The 21,531-nt window shown below is 37.8% G+C and overlaps 2 protein-coding genes across 3 annotated transcripts; both read left to right on the forward strand.

Moving 5' to 3' along the window:
• The first annotated feature begins 1,962 nt into the window (after nt 1-1,962).
• Nucleotides 1,963-4,984, forward strand: meak7 (MTOR associated protein, eak-7 homolog). Its single transcript, XM_056766366.1, has 8 exons — nt 1,963-2,033; nt 2,208-2,367; nt 3,150-3,380; nt 3,470-3,614; nt 3,738-4,136; nt 4,226-4,344; nt 4,442-4,624; nt 4,716-4,984. The coding sequence occupies exons 2-8, from the start codon at nt 2,212-2,214 to the stop codon at nt 4,830-4,832; spliced, it is 1,350 nt and encodes a 449-aa protein (XP_056622344.1). The 5' UTR covers nt 1,963-2,033; nt 2,208-2,211; the 3' UTR covers nt 4,833-4,984.
• Nucleotides 4,985-5,188: 204 nt separating this feature from the next.
• Nucleotides 5,189-21,386, forward strand: LOC130436032 (1-phosphatidylinositol 4,5-bisphosphate phosphodiesterase gamma-2-like). 2 transcript variants are annotated; one of them, XM_056766940.1, is made up of 33 exons: nt 5,189-5,376; nt 6,912-7,118; nt 7,596-7,739; nt 8,011-8,104; nt 8,192-8,239; nt 8,342-8,426; nt 8,946-9,029; nt 9,176-9,219; nt 9,642-9,702; nt 9,840-9,941; nt 10,051-10,169; nt 10,270-10,355; nt 10,509-10,626; nt 11,645-11,813; nt 11,903-11,998; nt 12,098-12,181; nt 12,256-12,437; nt 14,327-14,527; nt 14,691-14,810; nt 15,252-15,432; nt 16,043-16,111; nt 16,424-16,533; nt 16,791-16,884; nt 17,214-17,280; nt 17,368-17,534; nt 18,273-18,375; nt 18,498-18,701; nt 18,855-18,994; nt 19,200-19,311; nt 19,579-19,758; nt 19,842-19,930; nt 20,015-20,181; nt 20,268-21,386. In XM_056766940.1, the coding sequence occupies exons 2-33, from the start codon at nt 6,935-6,937 to the stop codon at nt 20,314-20,316; spliced, it is 3,753 nt and encodes a 1,250-aa protein (XP_056622918.1). In that variant the 5' UTR covers nt 5,189-5,376; nt 6,912-6,934; the 3' UTR covers nt 20,317-21,386. The 2 variants fall into 2 exon arrangements, with proteins under 2 accessions (XP_056622918.1, XP_056622917.1); XM_056766939.1 differs by lacking the exon at nt 5,189-5,376 and adding an exon at nt 5,616-5,900.
• Nucleotides 21,387-21,531: the final 145 nt, after the last annotated feature.

Below are 21,531 nucleotides of genomic sequence, written 5' to 3' on the forward strand. Positions count from 1 at the left end.
GTGTCTCGGTTATTACAGTCACACGGTTATGTCTAAACACAAATGAGAGAATGAGAGATAAAACTGTGCGTGTTTTTAAGTTTGGGTGCTGACATTTTCATAACTTCCTGTACCATGACTGTGTTAAAGACTCATACCATATAGGGCTGTGGAAATAAAGTGGCAGTCAAGAGAAGCAGAAGTGCAAAAAGAAAGAAAGCTCATGTCTCAACTTGCAAACAAGAGCTGACAGAAAGCGACTGTATTAAGGCCAAAGATACCTTTCCACTTTACCTGATTGGAACTATAACACATGCCTGTTAGAAACATGCCTTATTGATACAGACAACTGTTGATCATTCAATGTAAATGCCTGTATTGGGAGAATTTCCAATTTGACCTATTGTATATTCACACAAACACAGCTTATTCAAATATTCCGAAACACAAAAAACGTATGCAGAGCACAACTTCTGTGATATATTTTTTATCTACTTATGCGATCATAAGCATACGTCAAATGACACACAGGCCTGAATATACACAATATATCAGCAGAAAAGGAGTTGTGCTCATCATTAGTTCACTCTCTGTAAGCTTTTATGAATTCTACAGTTTACACATATTTCCACATTAACAACAAAAGTGAAAGTAGGTCTATGCATGCTCACAGTGTGACCAGGTTTGTATGCAGCAGCCAACACAATAGCTGCATTGTTGTGGCTTAACACCTGCACTGTATACAGTCATAAATAATAAAATAAGGTGGTAAAACCCTATCTTGTGAACTCTGCATTGCAATTCTCTTTAACACATGCAAAATGTCTGAAAAATGGCATATTTAATGATTACTGGTGTAATAGCATATGTACTATGTAAAGGGAGTTACCATTATAAATTAATATAACTCTGTTTAATTACATCACTGATATGGTGAAACATAAAGAGCTGGGGTAAGTGAAGATCTGACACCATGGACTGATATCTGAGAGAAGTTTTCAATCTCAGCTCTATAAACATTGGCACAGAGTTAAGTAAACCTGCAGGGTGGGCACGTGCTTACTGCGCATGCGCCGCGGCATCTCCGCTATCTTGAGGTTCATTCATTCCACACAACTTTACATTCTCTGTTTCCGTCGCATCACAGTGAATGCTATTATTCAATGTTGGTCATTTGATTTGCCTATTTTCATTTCCCTTATTTAAAACAACGCGTTCGATCGTGGAAATGCCCTTAAACGGCTACATTTAAAATTCGTGGTGAAGACTGAACGTGTCGTCAACGGTGATCACGCCCCTCTCTCACATGAATATCATGCCCTTAAAAGGCGTTTTTCATCGCCCGCTGAGAAAGATGAGTAAAAAACCCCTGAGCAAAGCGAAGGGTTCTGGCTGTGTGTGTCTGTCCTCTCCTGGTCGGACGGAGGTACTGCATTATTATTAATGACAGTCATACTGTTTTAGTTTACCTAGTTAACCTGTCCAAACCAGACTATTATCAGACCGATTTAATTCAGCAAAAAATGAAACGTTAATTGAATGAATGTTTGATGTTGTGCTTTATTCTAAGCGTAGCTTAGAACAACTGTGTCGTCATTATAACTTCTATTCTATAATTCTATTATATTCTATTTTATTTCCGCATTTGTTCATCATGTTCCGTGTTTTTTCCTGTTTAATTTCTGCTGTAAGTAGTTACATAAATGTAAAGATTCACGCAAACATCAAAAACCTGGCTCGGGTGTGTCATTATCGCCTTTTTTTGTCATAAACGTAAAATATAGGCAAACATTATTTCATAATGTCATGGAAATAATTGTATTATCCCGTATATGTGTGTTATATATTTTTTTCTAGTCAAAATACTAGGATAAAATACAATTGTGTTGCTACATTGAAAAAACTTGCTCTCATCCGATCAAGCCAATCACAGCGCAGTTGAATGTTTCTCAGGGACCATTGGTCCACTGACTGTGACGTCATTTCAAACACGGAAGTTGTATTGTGTTTGTTTACATCGTGGAAACGAAGATAACTGTGGCTGACGTTTGCAGGTTTTCACTTCAGTTTCTCATAATAGAAGTGCTTTTGAGATTTCAACATTAATCTGTTTTTCTCACGTCTATGTGTTTTAGACGGAAGCTGATAAACACAGTCTCCAGTCCTTCTAACGTTAACCTTATTGTCTTCATGTTATGAATAATTCACGTTGAATAATTTGTGCACAGGGCGATGGGAAACACGGACAGTGCTGTGGTGCAGAAACGTCTGGCTCATTTTCGTCCGGATGAGAGGTCTGTTATAGAGGGGATATTTGATAGGCTTCATGGATCTGGTGCTGATGCATCTGGGAAAACAGGGACGATTTTATCCCTAGACATGCTGAAGGTGAGCAGTCATATAAACATTCTACAAAACATCTGTTGTGATTCTTTATTATTTCAATAAATATAGTTTATTTCAGTAAATATATGTTGAAAAAAACAGCATTTGCTGGTTTGGTATGTTTGATTCTGGTTTGTGCTGCTTTAAGATGGTCATGTGCTGCTTTAAGATGGTCATGTGCTGGTCCTTATCTGGTCATGTGGTGGTCCACAGCTGGTTTATTCTGGTCAAACAAACATTAAAACATACCTAACCCAGCATGTGCTGACTTTTTCAAAAGGGCTGTATGTGTGCTTCACCTACACACTAAATATAATTCTGCCAATAAATTTATATTGTATGTTAATATTGTCACTGTTATTATTAGTTAAAAAACAATAGTTAATCTAATAAAAAAAAAGTTGATTTTATTTTGCCTTTGTTGAGTGAGGTCATTTTCTTCCATGCTTTATCTTGACATTTTTATTAGTGTCAATAGTATGGAACCTCTACCAATGCTCTACCAACTGAGATTCAGAAAAGGTTTTGTTTCTTTTCTCGGTTTTATAGTGTGTTATAAATGTGTTCTCTCAAATGCTTTTGTTCCACAGTAGCTTTATAGAAACCAGTTCCTTAATAGCGATTAAAGACATACACAACCTGCACTGTATTCTAATATATTTACAGAAAAAGCATCGGTAAAGACATAAATGTAACGTCTGGTGAACAAACAGAGGCCTGAACAATTCGTATTATATATATCTGTGCCAACATATGTAATGTTAGCGTTATTTTATTTGTTGCAGATGACAATGAGAGATGTGGCTTCGGAATCAATGATAAACAGAATGTTCCAGGGCATGCACAGTGTTGATCCTGGAGTTGCACTGCCCCCTGGTGGTGGGGTTAGTCGAGAGCAGTTGGTGATATTCCTGGCAGACATCTGTAGGGGAACTGCAGAGGAACGTGCACCTTTGGTTTTAGCAATGGCAGGGGGTGAAACAGCAGCTTCTGCCACAGCTGATCAGATCAGAGGTGTAAGTACTAAATAATTCACATATCACATTGTTTGCCTGAACATGGATTGATCATTATTATGATGCTGATTTTAATGTTTGTTGAATAGTTTGTGGAAGACCTGGTCTCGTCTGCAGTGCAAACTTTAGCCTACAGGGGGCATCTACGAGCTTGGCGACCAGATCGCATGGGCGATGGTCCTGAAGGTGTTAAGGCACTGGCAGAACAGTTGACCTCTGAAATGAAACCTTCAGGTTTGTGGAATTTAATTTTAAACGTTTAATCATTCATCTGTGATCCCATAATGCAGATAGATAGATGAATAGTCAGTCACATATCTTAACGTATGTCTTAACAAGTCCTTACTGCATCTCTAGATCAGAACACATGTGACGTTTCTTGTCTGGAAGACTGGTTGTTCCGGATCCCGACAATGGCTATGTTTTTGGAGTTTCTAATTGGTGAGGGGCTAGGGGTTAGGCTGCCCTCTCACCCTCCTCTGACTCTATTGCCCCAGTGTCAGTATGCGCCCTGGAGTGCCCTCAGCTGTCTCTTGAGTCTACCTCTTTTGATGTTCCTGTCACCTCATCTTCCTGATGGTTACATTGCCCCCTGGAGGTTGTTATTCTCCACAAGCCTACATGGGGAAAGCTTCACCCGACTGGTGGGTAACTGTAAAGACCGGGGTCCCACTGTCTTGTTGATGAAGGACACTAAAGGCCATGTTTTTGGGGGCTTTGCTTCTCAAAGCTTGGAGGTCAAACCTCAGTTCCAAGGTGAAAGGGTGGACACAATAAAAACATGTTCTTCAACTTCTGTTGAAATACTTTCATTACAATCGCTGTTTCTCTTCAATTTGCACTAGGTGATTCCAGATGTTTCCTCTTTTCTGTGTTTCCTCACATGCGAGTGTTCACCTGCACAGGCTATAACAATCATTACATGTACCTGAACCAAGGCCAGCAGACTATGCCGAATGGCTTGGTAAGGTCTATTTACTCTACTGAAAGCAGCAAATTCACTACTGAACAAAAGGCAAAATTACTATATTGAGCATTTCCTACATAACTGTCTGGTTTAGGGCATGGGTGGTCAGCACGGCTATTTTGGGTTGTGGTTGGACTTCGATTTCGGCCATGGCCACAGTAGGGCTCGACCACGTTGTACCACATATGGTAGTCCTCAGCTTTCAGGAGAGGAGGACTTTAAACTGGACACCCTGGAGGTGTGGGGCGTTGGCAAGCCAGCGGAAGAACCAGGGGAGGTCAGTGGCAAAAAATGACCGTTTTAATTCACAATATGACGCATGAGTTATAAATATTACCTGAAGTGTATTTCTTGGGTTGCCTTTGCAGGGTGAGAATAAGAAAAGCATACTAGTTTCAGATCCTGAAGTTCAGGCCATGATGGAGATGACAGGAAAGACCATGCACAGCCAAGGCCTGAGAGAACCAGAGGATGACGGACAGTGAGAAAGAAAGAGAAGACAGAAGAATGAATGTTTGTCAGCGGGAGCGAAGCAGCACTCTGTCCTATTTTACTGTGTTGATTTAATGTTAATATGCAAAACCGAGGAGCTGGTTTCCTGCCTTCTGTGAAATAATAAAACGTGCACACAAAGACATTCTGTGAGTGTGACTGGGCTGTACATTTCTCATATAAATTTCAATACAAATGCAGTATTTTGTGTTGGACTGAAACAAATTGTGTTAAATTAAACCGAAAACTTCATTTGAGTTGGTTAACCAGTTACCAAATGTAACAGAAGAGGGAGTATGGTTTCCACAAAGTCAAGATATGTCTGTTTACACAGTAGCTAACCGGACAGCCCCTTCTTGTCGGTGCACTTTGCCGCAATCCGAATGCAAATAAATTGGAACAGGACGTGTTAAAAGCGAATTTAAAACCGTAAAATGCGGATTCGTCGGAAACTTTACTTTTCACTTTTTGAAGGAATGCCAACAATTCGCTATTTCTGAAGACCACTTTCATTGTCTGTGTGACAGCCGGCAACAGGTGCTTTCATTTTCGTATTTTCTGAAACGCTTTTATAATTCTGTAAAAGCTGCTTTACTTTCCTCATCTAATTTGGCAGTCATTAACTTATTGTTATGAACTGTAACAATACAAGAAAGAAATGATGTCACGATGACATCAAGAACAATGGCAACGTGCGCCTTTGATCAGCGCGTCAACTATCATTCAAAAGTCCGTTTAGAAATATCTCATGCATCAAATGTAACACGTTTCATCTTTATTACACCCGCGCAAGTGGACGATAGTTTGTACAGTGCGGTGCATCGTATCGCCTTCTCTTCCCTGGGGATTTTGCATAGATAATTTTGCTTCCGGATTTTTTATTCTCATAATGTACTCTTCACTTCCTTGTGTTTAGCGAATAGAGGAACTGACCACATTGTGACTAGACTGATCATATATATTTACTCAATGCTGAATTACATTTTTAAGTGTTAAAATGCGAGTTAGTTTGTTTACAGCGGCTTTTCGAAGTGTCCATTGATCTAATTCTCTAAACTTGGGTAAGTTGCTTTTTTTATAACAATGCTACAATCATGTGGGTGATATAATAGCTATCGAAGTCCAAATTTGCGCGTTTGAAAGGTCACATGTCTAAAACGTGTTTGTAGTCCTACTTTTTACTCTTAAGTCAAGTTTTCAAGAGTTTTTTTATTGTATTTTTATTTGTCCTCAAACCGTTACTTGAAGAACTCGCAACGTTATCCAAAAGTACAAAACAAGATGCACAAGTACTTGTTCTGTGGTCTGTAAAAATGTAAATCATGGACGAGCAGGTGTGTCTCCCTCTGGTAATGATAACAATTACTTGAATACTAAAGACGAAGAGGTCATACTTACATTGTGAAATAGCAGAACCTTATTGTCATTTTTCCTAGTCCTATTTTTATTACTACATTGATTATCGTTACGTTTAGTGTGAGATCTGTCTTGGTTCTTGTGTCAGGGAGGTTAGATGATCTCTTTTGCACATAGAGCTCTAGATGGTAAAGGTGTTTGATAGTGTACAAAGGTTTCTGAATGGAAAGTCAAACCACACAAAGTTTTCTAGGTTAATGTATTACTTTTAAAGAGGGACTCGCTTTAGCTCTCGGACAGCTTCGGCGTAGCCGACTACTTGCTCGTTTGCATTGCAAATAGTATCTGCTATAAGGAACAGGACACGGAACGTTCTGCTTTGCTTGACATGGTTCAACAGTTTGGAAAACTGACAACTCTCATACAGCAATGAAAGGTGCACTGTTTAATCACGCATCACTGCTGGAGGTATTTTTCTTCAGCTGTTGCATCTGAGCAAGCACGCATGACGGAGAACTTACATACAGTATCCCTATTGATGCGAGCTACCATATAATCCATGATCTTCTATGAAAAAAAGTCTACAGTGTTTGGACATTCAAATTTCAATCAAAATGTATTTCTAGAGAAAGAACAACTTGCAAATCCACATTACATACAATTCGACATGTACCTCATGTGAACTGCTTAACTAGACTTGTTATTGTCTATATTAGTCAGTGTGGGGCCAGAAGCAGCAATGGCGGGTCGCAGTTCGCAAGGAGACCTGACCGAGTACAAGAAGAGCCTGATAAAGCGAGATTTGGAGATGGGAATCGTAATGACAGTGTACAGACAGAAGATGGAGAGGCTGACGGTTCAAGTCATCATGGAAACCAGACAGGTGGCTTGGACGCGGACGGCTGAGAAAACGGAGGGAGTGTGTGAGTGTTGAATCCTCAAGCGTAATCGGGATATGAACGACTTGCATTGTTTATTTGGAAGATATTTTATGAAGTGTAACCTAGGTGACTTTGAAATTTTACATTTTATCTGTATCAGCATTCCTCGAAACCAGTGTACGACATTGACATTGCCAGATGCAACCAATTGAACCATAAGAGTTAACTGTTTGAAGCACTATAGTTGGCTATATTACATCATTTCTGTGCATAGTAGCTAGTATAGAGTATTTATGTAGAATGACCAGAGAAGTGTGTTGTCGGGACACTTTGGGTGTCTGCATCAGCATGACACCCAATATTTCTCACAGTGGCAACATGCAGTTTTCATCGTCAGTGCCAAACGGTCCCTTTTTTCTCACCTTCGTTCATCTCGCAAAGACTCGCTTTATTTTTTATGTACATCCTGGTTAAGCATTGGCCATTAACTGCTGTTGTTGGTGCGACCTCTCTTTGCAGTGGACATTTTCGAAATGCGGGAAGTGCGGCCAGGAAAAAACTCCAAGGACTTTGATCGATTCAAGGACAGAAACACAGACCCAAACACATGCTTTACTATATTCTACGGATCTCAGTTTGTTCTGAACACTCTCAGTCTAGGCGGTATGTGCAGTATATTCATTGTACAGGTCTAAACGCATGCAAATTCATAATACTCAACATCTGCAGTCAGCCAACTGAAATGAGAAAATATTATTCTGGTGTTATCCAGGTTCAAATTCCATGAAATGTTTTGTTATAAATCAAAGCTAAGTGACATGAGGTTGGTTAGACATGATGCTTCTGCTTATGTGTTTGCCTTTGACTGTAAGTGGTTAAGAAATGACTAAAAGCTTATTTTTGACTGTTCTCGTGCTGTGACTGTGCCACACAGCTGATTCGGTGGAGGATGCAGAAAAATGGCTGATAGGACTGGAGTTACTCAGAAAGGAGACGCTGGCGACTAACACGCCGGAGATTATAGAGAGGTACAGTATGCACACACACTTCATGAATCTGTAAACCATGACACAAATGATACAGTATGTTTGCTTTATTTACTGTTTTCTCTTTAGCTGGCTGCGGAAGCAGATGTACTCTGTTGATCAGACGAAGAAGAACAGGTTCTCCTCTTTCATTCACACTTCAGTCTCAACTACAGTCATGCATCATTGTTCCTGTCTCACCCCATTTCTGCTATTTCATGCTGTCTTTGTGTCTCACAGTATCTCTCTGAAAGAGCTCAAGTCTCTTTTGCCCCAGATAAACTTTAAAGCACCAGGTGGACGTTTTCTGAAGGACAGATTTGCGGTATGAACAATGCGTTATGTGTTGACAGACACAGTGAAACGTGCGCTTATATAGACAATGTTTGCATGCTCTGGATTAAGAGTGAACAAATTCTACTAGATTTGCGTATTCAACACAAAAAATGAATACGTGATGGTTCTTTTAGTTTACATAAATGAATACTTTGAAAACGTTTCTCTTTATTGAAATCAAATACAATATTGGCCTAAAACTGATTGGGAATCTTAAACTATTGTTAAACAATATTGTTTTATTGAAATGTTGCCTCAGAAATAAACTGAAATATTGTACAGGCACCAAAATTATAATAATAGACAAAAACTAAAATACAAAAATAATCTTTTATAGCAACATAAAAAATATATAAAACATGAAATTAACATAAATCTAAAAATCTACAAAATTTTAAATATAAATAAAACTAAAAGAACCAACATGGTATACATATTTTTTTAGTTTGTAAAACATTTAGGTAATGGCTATAGGTCATTTTTTAAAGTCTGAATTTATTAATTTCAGATTGTGGGAGCAAAGAAAGACGTTCTGGATTTTGAGCAGTTTCACAAATTCTACAATCTGTTGGTATTTGAAAACCAAAAGATGGTGAGTGCTGTTTTAGGAAGCGATTTGATTTGGATGTCACTGGTTTATCAGTTCTATTTTATTGTTTTACAAAGTTTTTGATTTGTTTAAAATCATAAGGGTCTGTTGTGCTAAGTTCATCCTTTCCATATTTTTTGTCTTGTTAGATACTAGATGAGTTTAAAAAGGAGTCATGTGCTTTCATCCTGGGGTGAGAAACAGTTCTTTTGTTTTGATATAATAAGAATTAATGAGTTGTTAACTGTTTGCTAACTAGTGAGAAGTCAGGTCTCTTCTTAATGCTGACGGCAGGGAAAATCTGAGTACTAACTAACCATTTAAACTAACCAAGCATTTTAAATAGTAGCAAATGCTTTCTGTGTAATTCGTTTGTTGTTGAAAAAACGTTAATTTCTTCAAGAAATTGAATTTCCTCATTTGCATACCAAGTACGAAAGGTTGTGTAACATCCCATCATCTCTGAAAGCTATTAAAAATTCTGAAAGTGAAAAACAACTTTGTTACATACAAAAACGAAACAGGGTTGGATAGGTTTCTGAAGCAAAACTAGTTAAGAACTATGGATGTAAATTATTTTTGAATATGACAATATGTATGTTTTTCTCTTTGCAGTAACTCTGACCAGCCTGTTCAACTCTGTGATTTTCAAAGATTCCTTTTATATCAGCAGAGAGTAAGATTGACTTCTTTCTACTTACACATTCATTCATCTAGTCATCTATACACCTACTTGCTCCAATTTACTCATCTATATTTCAATCATTCCCTGATTTAAAAAAACATGATTTTTTATGTACATTTATTTTGTAGGAGACTTGGGCCAACAATCTGAATCAGGTACGGGAGTTGATGACCATCTTTATTGATGACACCATGAGGAAGACCAATGATCCTGCGTTTACTTTTGAGGAGGTACACGTTATAGAGAACTGTTACATGTACGTTCATTTATATTTACAGTTGATAAGTTAACTTCATTTTTTCTTTATCCTTCTTTCCTTCTCTCTTTCTTCCTTTGTAGTTCCTCTGTTTTCTCTTCTCAAAAGAAAACTCTATTTGGGATGAGAAGTTCTCAGAGATAAATCCACTGGATATGAACAACCCTCTGTCTCACTACTGGATCAACTCTTCTCACAACACGTAAGTACTGTTTTTATTCATGCTTGCTCATGACACCATTGATGCCTCTTCATGACAGACTTCCTGTGTTACTTCATGTGTTTCTTTTTATTTGTCACAGATATTTAACTGGAGATCAGCTGCGGAGTGAGTCATCAACAGAAGCCTATGTACGCTGTTTGAGGCTGGGTTGTCGCTGCATTGAGTGTTAGTGAACCATCTCTGCATCGATATTCTTTAATATTGTTAAACTAATACATGCACTTATCGGATTTCTCTTTAGACCAATAAAATGGTTCTTAAAAAGGCAGAGTCCAATACTAACAACTGCCATTATTTTTGTGTGTGTGTGTAATGCAGTGGACTGCTGGAATGGTCCGGATGAACCCGTCATATACCACGGTCGAACCATGACCTCCAAGATCAAGTTTAAAGATGTGGTGAAGGCCATCAATGACCATGCTTTTGCAACGTCTGAGTTAGTCCCCAAAAACATACACATTCATACATTTATGGGCGAATCTTACAAACCTGTCAAAAACATATAGGCTACTGTATACTGTATGCATGTATTTTGCTATGAGAGAATTCATCCTTTTTAGGCTAAGGGTTATTTTTTTATCGTATTTTCTTATTTTATGTTACGATTTTTACAGTTTTTAGAAATGTAGTACAAGAAAAACCCATATTATTGAAATATAGGGGTTCCCAACATTTTCGACTCCAGGGCCCCCACTTTATTCAACAATATACAAAGGGCCCCATTCCGCTCACAAAAACACAACATTTCTACTATTGACATTAACTTGAAAAGTGTTTATTCAATACAACAGTTGACAAGTAGTTTTTGTTTTTCATTTAGTCTACTTTTAAATTATTAGTCATCCTGAGGCCCCCTTGGAACTCCTTCTGGGGCACGGCCCCCCTGTTAAGAACTTATGTAATGCAGTGTAATAGCTGTGTATTGTTTAGATGGTAAAGTTTTAAAAACAGTGTAGTGGCATAGAATAAGAAAATATGAAGACAAGTTCATTAACTGCGTAGTATTCTTTCATTTATCATGGTTTAAATCCTTGCAATAATGTCTTTAGTTGTTATGAAAGTAATGTCTCAATGCGAAGAATCTATAATGTTTTTCCCCAAAAGCATTAAAGCTTAAGAAAATTAACCATGATTTCATGATTTTCTTAAAGTGTTGTAACCATGTGTTTGGTGTATTTATAGCATTTGTAGTTTTACTACAACTAACACATGGTTAAGCTATGGTAACTTTAGCTAAACCAGTTATTTTGTGGTTTTCATGGTTTCACCATAGCAAACATGTCTTTTGTTTCTATTTGATTACTAGTAATAGACTTGTAAACTAGTAGTACATTTTCATTGGGATAACTTGACTGTGTCATTTTATTTCATTTATTAATGAGTATATATTATAGTATTAACATATTTTTGTGTGCCTTATTGTGGTGTTTATAAAGATGGCCTTTCTTTGGTAGGTACCCTATTGTGCTGTCCATAGAGGAACACTGCGACGTCAAGCAACAGAAAATGATGGCTCAGGTGTTTAAAGATGTTTTCCAAGACAAGCTTTTGACTGAGCCATTGGAACCAGAGGCTGAACAGCTGCCCTCACCAACCCAACTAAAGGGCAAGATCATCATCAAGGTAATAAAGTCTGTTCAGAATAACCCACAGATCTGTTCAATGCAATCCAATGGTGTATAAGCCGGTTTGCTACTCACTTTTCCATACAGCACAAGAGACTGAACATTGATGAGAACTTGGCCAAAAAGGACCTTAGTAAAGGGGATAAGCAGGGTGAACTTTCCATCTGGGACCCAATAGATGAGGTGCCAAAGTCTGCTAAACATGTCCGCCATGCTTCCTGTTATGTTTATGCCACACATAATGATATTTAACATTTTCTGTGTAAATGTGTCTGTGTTCAGAAATGGTACCAGCATTACTGTGTGATCGAGAATAAGATGTTATATTATGCTGAGGAGAATGAGCTAGAAGACGACACAGGAAAGGTGAATCCCTGCAAGTCTATTTCAGAGCAGAACATCCAAAAGATTGTCCGAGTTTAATTCAAATGTGTTCACAGTCATTACAGGTTGGCGCTGAGCGGCATCAGTCAGAGCCTTGGTTTCACGGCAGGATGTCAGAGGGCAGACAGACAGCCGAGAGACTGCTACAGGAATATTGCGCAGAATCGGGAGGAGTTGACGGAACGTTCCTGGTGCGAGAGAGCGACACTTTCGTCAACGATTGCACCCTCTCGTTCTGGTAATGTGTACCTGTATACTTTACAGAACATCATTTGATTTGTTCATTATGGTTCCGGGTGTACGTGTTCACGACTTGCTGTGCGTGTGTGTGGTCACTTTCACTTTTTCACTTCCACTTATATCATTTTTTGTATTGTTTATGTGATCATTTCTTTATCTTTTATTTAATTTAGTCTTTTTTCGAACTATAAATGCAGATTAATTTAATATTAAAGGAGCCATTATTTTGCTGTTTTTGAAGCTTTGATTGTGTTTTTGGGGTGTTTAACAATGAATGTTCATGTTTTAACTTGAAAACGCATTATGTTACACATATTTCAATTCTATTGTTCACCGTTGTCCCTCTTCTCACATAACTTCTCACATCCCTCCTTCCGAAACGCTTTGATTGGTAAAGCTGAACAGGTCTGTCGTGATTGGTTCCCCGCTTAGAGCGTGTGTGAAGATGTTCCACCCATGCCATATCAGCAAGCTTCTCAGGCTGTTGTGATTGGTCGGTCCCCCTCTCAATGCACGTGTATTCATAAACTGTGGCTTTAAGTAATAAACAGTAACGATGGCGTCTTCACTTTATCATTTATAAACATGCGGACAGATCGGAGTGTAACTGAGGTCTGCTAGTGCATGTGCAAACGCCAATCTTTATCAGAGAACGCATATATTTTTCCTACTATGGCGAGGGAAATGACACCAGAACGAATGGCATCAGACCGGTTATATTAATTAACACTAATAACAGAAGCGTAAGTTTTGCCTTTATATATTATACCCCAGTTGGATAATAAAACAAACAGATTGACCAGGAGACATTTGCAAGCAGGATTTCATTGGACGTTTCATATAAGTGTTTTAGAAGTGTATGCGCAAACACACACAATATCAGTGTATTACACAGAACAGCTTTCACAGCCGATGTTAAAGTCATGGAAGCTGTTATTTGACAGTTGGTTATCTTAGAATGTGTGTAGCTGAATTCTTATTACCAGCTGCAGGACTGTGATGAAAGTGAAAGTAGTTTAGCACGTAGCTCAGTCAAATTTTTACAATCTCTGATAACCAAACACTACTCCAGCGGCTCTTCCTCTTCTCTAAGGAGGGTCTCGCCCCTTTTTTGGTTTATTCCTGAGGGCAGAGGTTATTAAAAGCACTTGGAATAGTGACATCATGTACCCGGGAAGTAGAGTGCCGTAGTCCGATCCCAGCCGTTCTCTGTAGTCCTTGACTGGGGAATTGGGACCTTTAATATACTTTTAATATTTTCATGGCTTTGTCCTGTATGTCTTCATTTACTGGATAGCATTTTAATCTCAATATTAACCTTTAATATTAAAATCATATTATTAAGTTTATTATGTTTCATAATCTAAATAACTAAAGTTTGAGTTTTAAAGAGTTTTACCGTGTTAAGGGTATGAAGCTAAACGTATGAAGGTGCTTTTGAAGTTAAAAGCCTATGATAGCTTCTTATTTCCTTCCGTCAATTTTCCAACAGTTTTCTGACCGTAACTTAACGTTCAGGTGGTTATATCATATTTCAGATAGTCTGGTAAATCATGTTGTAGTAACTATACCTATAACACATTTATTTTTATTCAAATTCCATTAAATGGTACAAAAAGAAGTAAGAAAACCTATCTCAACCAATTCAAAAGATTAAATAAAAAATATAGGTTCTCAAATAGTCAAACAGTTATTTATATAGGGATGGATCAATTATTTTAACACTTGTTAACTCAAGATGACAAAATAATCTTTATTAAAACATGTCTGGAAAATATTTAGAATGTTGATATTTACAGTTAGAGTTCAAAATGCATCTAAAATAAGTTTCTTATGCCTTGGTCACAAAACATTTGTCTAAATGAATGTACTGAATGCTGTTTTCAGGCGCAGTGGACGTGTTCAGCATTGCCGAATCCGCTCCAGCGTAGAAGGAGGTTACACGGTCTATTTTCTGACAGAAAACCTTCACTTCCCCAGTGTGTTTGAGCTCATCCAGCATTACAGAGAAAACCTTCTCCGCTGTCAGGACTTTAACCTGCGTCTCACCGATTTTGTGCCTCGACCAGACCAGCATCTGCATGAAGGGTTTGTTAATGCTTGCTTCTACATTAACGCAACCACATCCCACCACATCCCGGCCAACAGGGCCGTAGGAGACCACGTGGTCAAGCTCTGAGCTTCTGTTCATGCACTCACAAATAAAAGCAGGTGCACAATCGACATGAGTTTGTGGCTTTCTTGTCTTAAGGTGGTTTTATTGCAACTTGAGCCGAGGTGAGGCAGAGGACTATCTGATAAGAATCCCTCGAGATGGAGCCTTCCTGATCCGACAGAGAGAAGAACCAGACTCATACGCCATCACCTTCAGGTTCTGCTCTACATCTTCTTCCTCATCCCTAACCACGGTAACACCATAAGCATAAATAAAGTCCGCTGGTGTTCACCCTGCTGGAAAATCCCACTTACACTGGTGGGTTTTATCTTGTCAAACAGCCACGCTCTTGAACTTAAGGTGGTTTAGACCACTTTGTACACACTGGTCCAGAAGCACTTCTTGTTACAGTTTTTTCACTTATATTTATAATAAAATCTTACACAAATTATTTTAACATTTGGATTCGATTGTAAATGCCCGGTAGGTTTTATTTTGTTTAAACATTTGAGGAGTGTTAAACTGAAACAGGAAGTTCTTCTGGACAAGCTTTGGACCAGCGTTATTTTCGTCTTGCATACTATTCTATAAATGGCTGCTTTGTGGCTGTTGCAAAGTGATCTAAGTGTTTTTGTGGGTTTATATGGTAAAATGCAGAGGTGAAGGGATGGTGAAGCACTGCCGGATACTCAAAGAGGGCACTATGTATGTGCTTGGCGGCTCCAGCGAGTTCGAGAGCCTGGTGGAATTGGTCGAGTATTTCCGCAAGAAGCCGCTTTACCGGAAAATCAAGCTGCGCTACCCTGTGACACCTGAACTAGTGGAACGCTTTAGTTCGGTAAGAAATTGCGCCGTTTTGTAAAACAAAGTGGCAAAAACACACAAAACATCCTCACTACTGAGGTCTTGACCATCATAGGAATTGAGCAAAACTAATTTTCACACAGCTGCGGGCACAGCTAAGAAACAAAAGGCAGTGATTGTAAAACATTTCGTTTTACGCGGCATAAAATAAAATTTTCAAAGTTGTGAACAAAGTTGTACACCACTTCCTATGCCAGGGCCGCAGTTTGCATGTTACACTTGCATGTTGTCATCACGAGTAGCAATCTTGATCTCTTTTCCAATTGAAAGTTTAGGTTTTGTTAAAACCTAAAATTGTTTCATATTTATTCTTACAAAACACTTTTAGAGTAAAAAACCTCGAAAGATTACCACAAAGAAATGGGGTAAAATTGCACAAAAGAATATAAAATTGTGCATTTGAGAAATCATAGATTTAGCACCAGAGAATAACATAGAAACGTGAAACAATGAACAGTTTATTATCACGGCATCCATGTGGAATTCCAACACAGTCGATTCACTGACACTATATATTAGCTTATGATTTTGTTCAGTCTCATGTTAAATAAGCAAGAACTAATGCTCTGTTTTTGTCCTTTCAGATACACATATCTGCTTCACTTTATGAGTCCAAACAGTATGTGGAGGCCAATGAGATAGAACCATCTCTGGTAAGTTTAGCCTTTCTCACAGCAGACAGCTTCCGTATGTTTGCATGCATGGGAGGTCATCTTTGTGGGCTGAGGAGGAAGTGCTGGCTATCTCTTTCTCTAGCAGAGGAAACCAATCTTCTCTAAAGAGGAAACGAACACTGACTGAAACAGCGATGTCATGTTTATGCCACATGTTTCTAAATCGTCCGTGTCAAACATAATTCACAAATTCGTATTATTTCAGAAAACTAAAGCCTTTCTGACTCTGTGGAAGCTGTCGAAAGGTTGTGTGGTTTTCATGTCTCATTTCGATGTGTTGTTGTTCTTTAGCCACAAAGCACAGTGAAGGCTCTTTATGACTACAAGGCCATGCGTCTAGATGAACTCAGCTTTTCTAAGGGTGCTTTGATTCATAATGTTACCAAGGAAGCCAATGGATGGTGAGTTTTTTGATCAAGAGTCATTTATTATGTACATTCCACAGGTTTCGGGTCAAATGCACTGGTTAAAGCTTTGCTATTATGATGCGGTTACAAAGGTTTGCAATAAATAATGGTGTTACCCTGTCCAAAGGTCCATTGCAGTTATATAATACTTTTGGTGCATATCAGAACATAAACCTTGAAATTAAAGTGACACCCCCATTTAACTGCAGGGTCATTTTAATGTATTTGTTTATGTCGGCCTATCCTTGCAGGTGGAAAGGAGACAGTGGTGGAAAACTGCAGCACTATTTCCCTTCAAATTATGTTGAAGAAGTGGCAAACTCTTCATGTGAGGGCAACTACCAGGTAAACCGCATTTAGTTGTTTAGAGAGAATTTCAAGGTATTACAAACATTTGATAGATGGTTACTATGTTCCAAAACCTAAAAAGCAGCCATAAAACCAAGGAGAAAGGTAGCACTGCATTTGTTTCTTGATAAAAAAAAGCATTCCCAGCATAATTTGCGAGGACGTTGATTATATGTTAATAGCAGCGAGGCAGCTCAATATGTTTTAGAAAATAGTGCATCCTTTGTTTTGGTTGAATTTCCCTCGCCTGTCATTTGCATTGCTCATGAACAAACCATACAGTATATGCAGAATGCAAATGTGTTTTATGACTTCATCTTCTTCAGGCCGATGAGGAAAACCCATTAGGTGACTTATGTAAAGGGGAGGTGGACATCTCAAAGTGTAGCGTAGGTAAGTTGACTTTTCATCTTTACAGATTTTGTTTAGTAAGGATTAATAATGATGTGATAAAGTGTTGTTTCGTGATCATGTTTCCAGTTCGCTCAGCCAAACATTCCAAGCCTGTGGTGGTGACCTTACAGTTTAAAGAAAACAGAGAGGATATGCTGCCATTTGATTTAGCCACGGATACCACTGAGGAGCTGTACGAATGGTATCAGGTGGCCTGGGACATCACACAGAGAGAGGAAAACCGAGCGTTTGAGGTATGCTTTTACTGAATCTACTTCTGTTAATCTAAATTTGAAGTGTAGCTCTCTCCTAAATACTATAGTATGCTTTAATACAGCTGGACATTTCCCAGAAAATTTTGTTGAAAAGAAAGAAATCTCTTTTTAAAAGCATCTCATTGATGATCAGGTTTTTAAAAGCTACAGTCACGTGGCCGACGCCATTACTTTAGGTCGTTGCCGACTTCCTTCACATGTTCTGTTAATAGTACAGTATTTTTTGGTTGTAACTTGGGAAATTCAGTGGGTGTTTAAATGTTGGGTGTAGACAGGACCTTGGAAGAAATTTGAACCACTGCCATTCTGAACTTTGTACTTATTTCTCTTGTAAAGTGAGTGGAAATGTATAATGTGTACTAAATATGGAGTTTATGAATGTTTGCACTAAATTCCCATCAGAGTTATAGTTTTGTTTTCCGGTTTATTGTAGATTTATATATTTTAGTGTAAACATTGTTATTTTTTTGCTTTTGTTAATATATATATATATATATATATATATATATATATATTTCATTTATTTTATTATCTTGCTATATTATTTTTTATTTCAGTTTTAGTTAGTATTTAATTTTTGTATTAATAATGATAGAGCCTCAAAAATGTACTTATTTCAGTTTCAAACAACATTTCTCATTATATTATATTAATTTACACTAATGTTTTGATAGTTTTAAATTGACTAAACTATAATAAACTGAATTACCACTGCAGAAACAGAAACAGAAGGAGGTTGAGACCAAAGAGGAGGTGGCAAATGAGATGTCAGAGCTGGCTGTTTATTGCCAGCCTCGCAGCAAAGAAAAGGACCGCTTTGGTACAGACGCTTATTCAAATATGAATTTTTACATATGTATAAATAAGATAATGTAAATTGAATGTAAACAACATTTTTCCATGCAAGGCTGTGGCGTTTGACTGATTCTCTATCCCTACCAGACAATTATACCTACAAAGAGGTCAGATCCTTCGTAGAGAATAAAACACCTGCCAGAATTAAGTCATCTCAATTTATGTCATACAACCGAAAGGCACTGAGTCGCATCTATCCTAAGGGTCAAAGAGTGGATTCTTCCAACTATGACCCATATCCCCTATGGATGTGCGGCTGCCACATGGCGGCACTTAACTTTCAAACGGCTGGTAAGAAACATGTGGAAATCAATACATTTAAACCCTAAAAGGGGTTTAATTTAGATAGTGTAAGAACAAAAATTGATTCTTGATAAATAAATATATAAATAGTGCTTGTGAAATGAAATCTACAATGTGACCTACGGTTTTATTTCTCTCTAGATAAGTACACCCAGTTGAACAGTGCCCTCTTCAGTCTAAATGGAAGTACAGGATATGTGCTCCAGCCTGAATTGATGCGTTCAGATCATTACGACCCTTATGAAGAGAAGAGGAATGTCAAATACAACATCACAATTAGGGTACAACATCTCACCTTTATTTAAGTTTGAGAAATGAGCAATGGCTGGAGTGAAAATCACATTTTAATACACCTTGATAGCCATCTAAACTTTAAGAAGCATTTCAACATGGTTGAATTAAAAATTAGCATTAGCATTTACATTTGTAAATAAGTTCAAATACAGTTTATATTATAGCAGTTTTTAATGATTTTCCGTCGCTCAGGTGATAGCAGCACGGCATCTACCCAAACCTGGTCGCAGCATCACCAGCCCCTTTGTGGAGATTGAACTGTGTGGCCAAACAGATGAGAGAAAATTCAAGACGATGGTTTGCCGTAAGGCGATTGAGACTGATTTTATTTTCAAACGTTTTAGTATTAGGAATCCGATTTTGACTACAAAAATTTGTTAGATCTTCAGAAACATATATTTCTAGAAATAAGACTATTTATAATATGGCAAATTACTGACTTTAACAAAATGTAATTATTATAAATATAGCTTTATTAGAATAAGATGATTGAATAGTAGTGTTTTATAAATAAAATTGATTTACTTTTTGAACTCGAGCAAAATGTTTAGTGAATTAATATGTCTCACAGCCGGTAATGGACTAAACCCCGTATGGCTCGCACAGCACAATCAGCCTTCAGAGGAAGTTACTTTCAATGTGTATGAACCAGAACTCACCTTCCTACGCTTTGTGGTCTTTGAGGAGGACATGTTCTCTGACCCCAATTTTTTGGCCCAAGCTACATTTCCTGTGAAAGGAGTTCGCTCGGGTATGTCTATCTAACGCATGTACACAACAAAATTAATGATTTTGAAATTCGGGTACAGAAAGCGAATCTTTTTAATTTCACAGGGTATCGATCAGTCCCTTTAAAGAACGGGTTTAGTGAGAGCCTGGAGCTTGCATCTCTCCTGGTGTATGTTGACATACAACAAGTGGAGGTAAAACAATATATTTGCTTATTTACCCTGTGAATCGTTTTAAATTGAAACTGAAATGAATATCTATATCTGACTTGTTTCCAGAAAGCACAAGAGGAACTCTACTCCTCCTCAAGACAATTGCAAAAGAAGCCTACGGACTTAAGCAATGAATTCTGTCTCTACGACACTCATTCAAGCCTTCAGCGTAACGCAGCACCTCATCGCCGCGATGAACCCTCGCAGGACCTGGTCATGTACTCTGACAAGAGGTGTGTTGGAAGTAAACTGAATGAATTAAAAGATGTATGACGCTTACTGTGAGGATATTCATATCTGTCCTTCTCTCTTTCTACAGGTTTAATAAACAACAGCAGAAGATAAACAATAGCAAGTTTTACTCATGAGGAAAATAAGAGTGCTGTTTCTTCCTGGTTGTATTGTTTTAAAAGGGTCCGTTTCTCTCGGTACTGCTGATCTATCACTGCTGGTTCTCCAACAGGCCTCAGAGACGGGAAGTTGCAGCTCAATTGTGTGCTCACATAGGAACGAAACGGACAGAGAATTTATGCAATGGTCTTTAGTAATTTCTCTGTGAATCTTTGTGACCGCAAGAAGCTGTACATTTATTTAAGAGATAGTTCTCCCAAAAATGAAGCTTTGTGTATTCACGCGGATACTGAAAGTACATTTTTGAGCTAACTATATCTTTAAATTGAGTGCAGAGTGAATGAAGGATTTTTGTGTTCAGGCTGAAACTGATGATTAGCTGTCACAAAAATAAGACTGTCGTTTATTTTTCATATACTCAGCAGCTGTGTTGAACTATCACTTCTTGTCCTAAACATTTGCAGACATTATTTATTTGTTTTATCTGTTTAATTGATATAGGATAAACATGCTCAAGTTTGTTATCAGTAGTCTATAATGACAAATGAATGTGTCAAATTCTGAATGAGTAATATGTCACCATACATTGCTTCAAAGCTAAAGATGCACATAAAGTGCCATACTTTTATCAGAAAATATAATCCTTGCCTGCAAAAGATTCTCTGTTGTGTGAAAGAATGAGTTTATTACAGATGTCTGCTTGTCCAATACAGAAGAATTCTTTGAATAGGCCTATCAGTCTTTGTCTCGTTTATGATAAAATGTCTTAATCTGTCATGCAAACATTTGCTTCTGCCGCTTGCAGACATGTTGGCCAACATTTACATAAAGAGATCAGCAAAACCCAGCAATTTGATTATTCTCTGTGGCCTTGTAGGATCATGTCCATCCTGTAAGAAAAGCCTTTATTCTAGCTCCCATTCAAGACAGATTACAAATCATCACAATCAACCCATAAAGAAACTGTATTTTATGTGAATCTATTTAAGTGTAATTTTTCACTCCATATATGAAGTCTTTGAAATATCGGTTTTACACGTGGCATCATTAATACTTTATTCTTAATAAACGTATCATATAGAATAAATTGTATTCTTCTTAAGGTATTTTGGTACATATGTAGGAATGATAAAGTACCGGTAAAAAGACCTAATGCCAGTATTTGTGTGGCAGTGTCATTTACCGATATGACTGTGTGAAAATGGCTTGCGTCAAAGGATGTCATTTTTCGC

Source organism: Triplophysa dalaica, chromosome 14 (assembly GCF_015846415.1).
Source record: "Triplophysa dalaica isolate WHDGS20190420 chromosome 14, ASM1584641v1, whole genome shotgun sequence".
In the NCBI taxonomy this organism is placed as follows: Eukaryota; Metazoa; Chordata; class Actinopteri; order Cypriniformes; family Nemacheilidae; genus Triplophysa; species Triplophysa dalaica.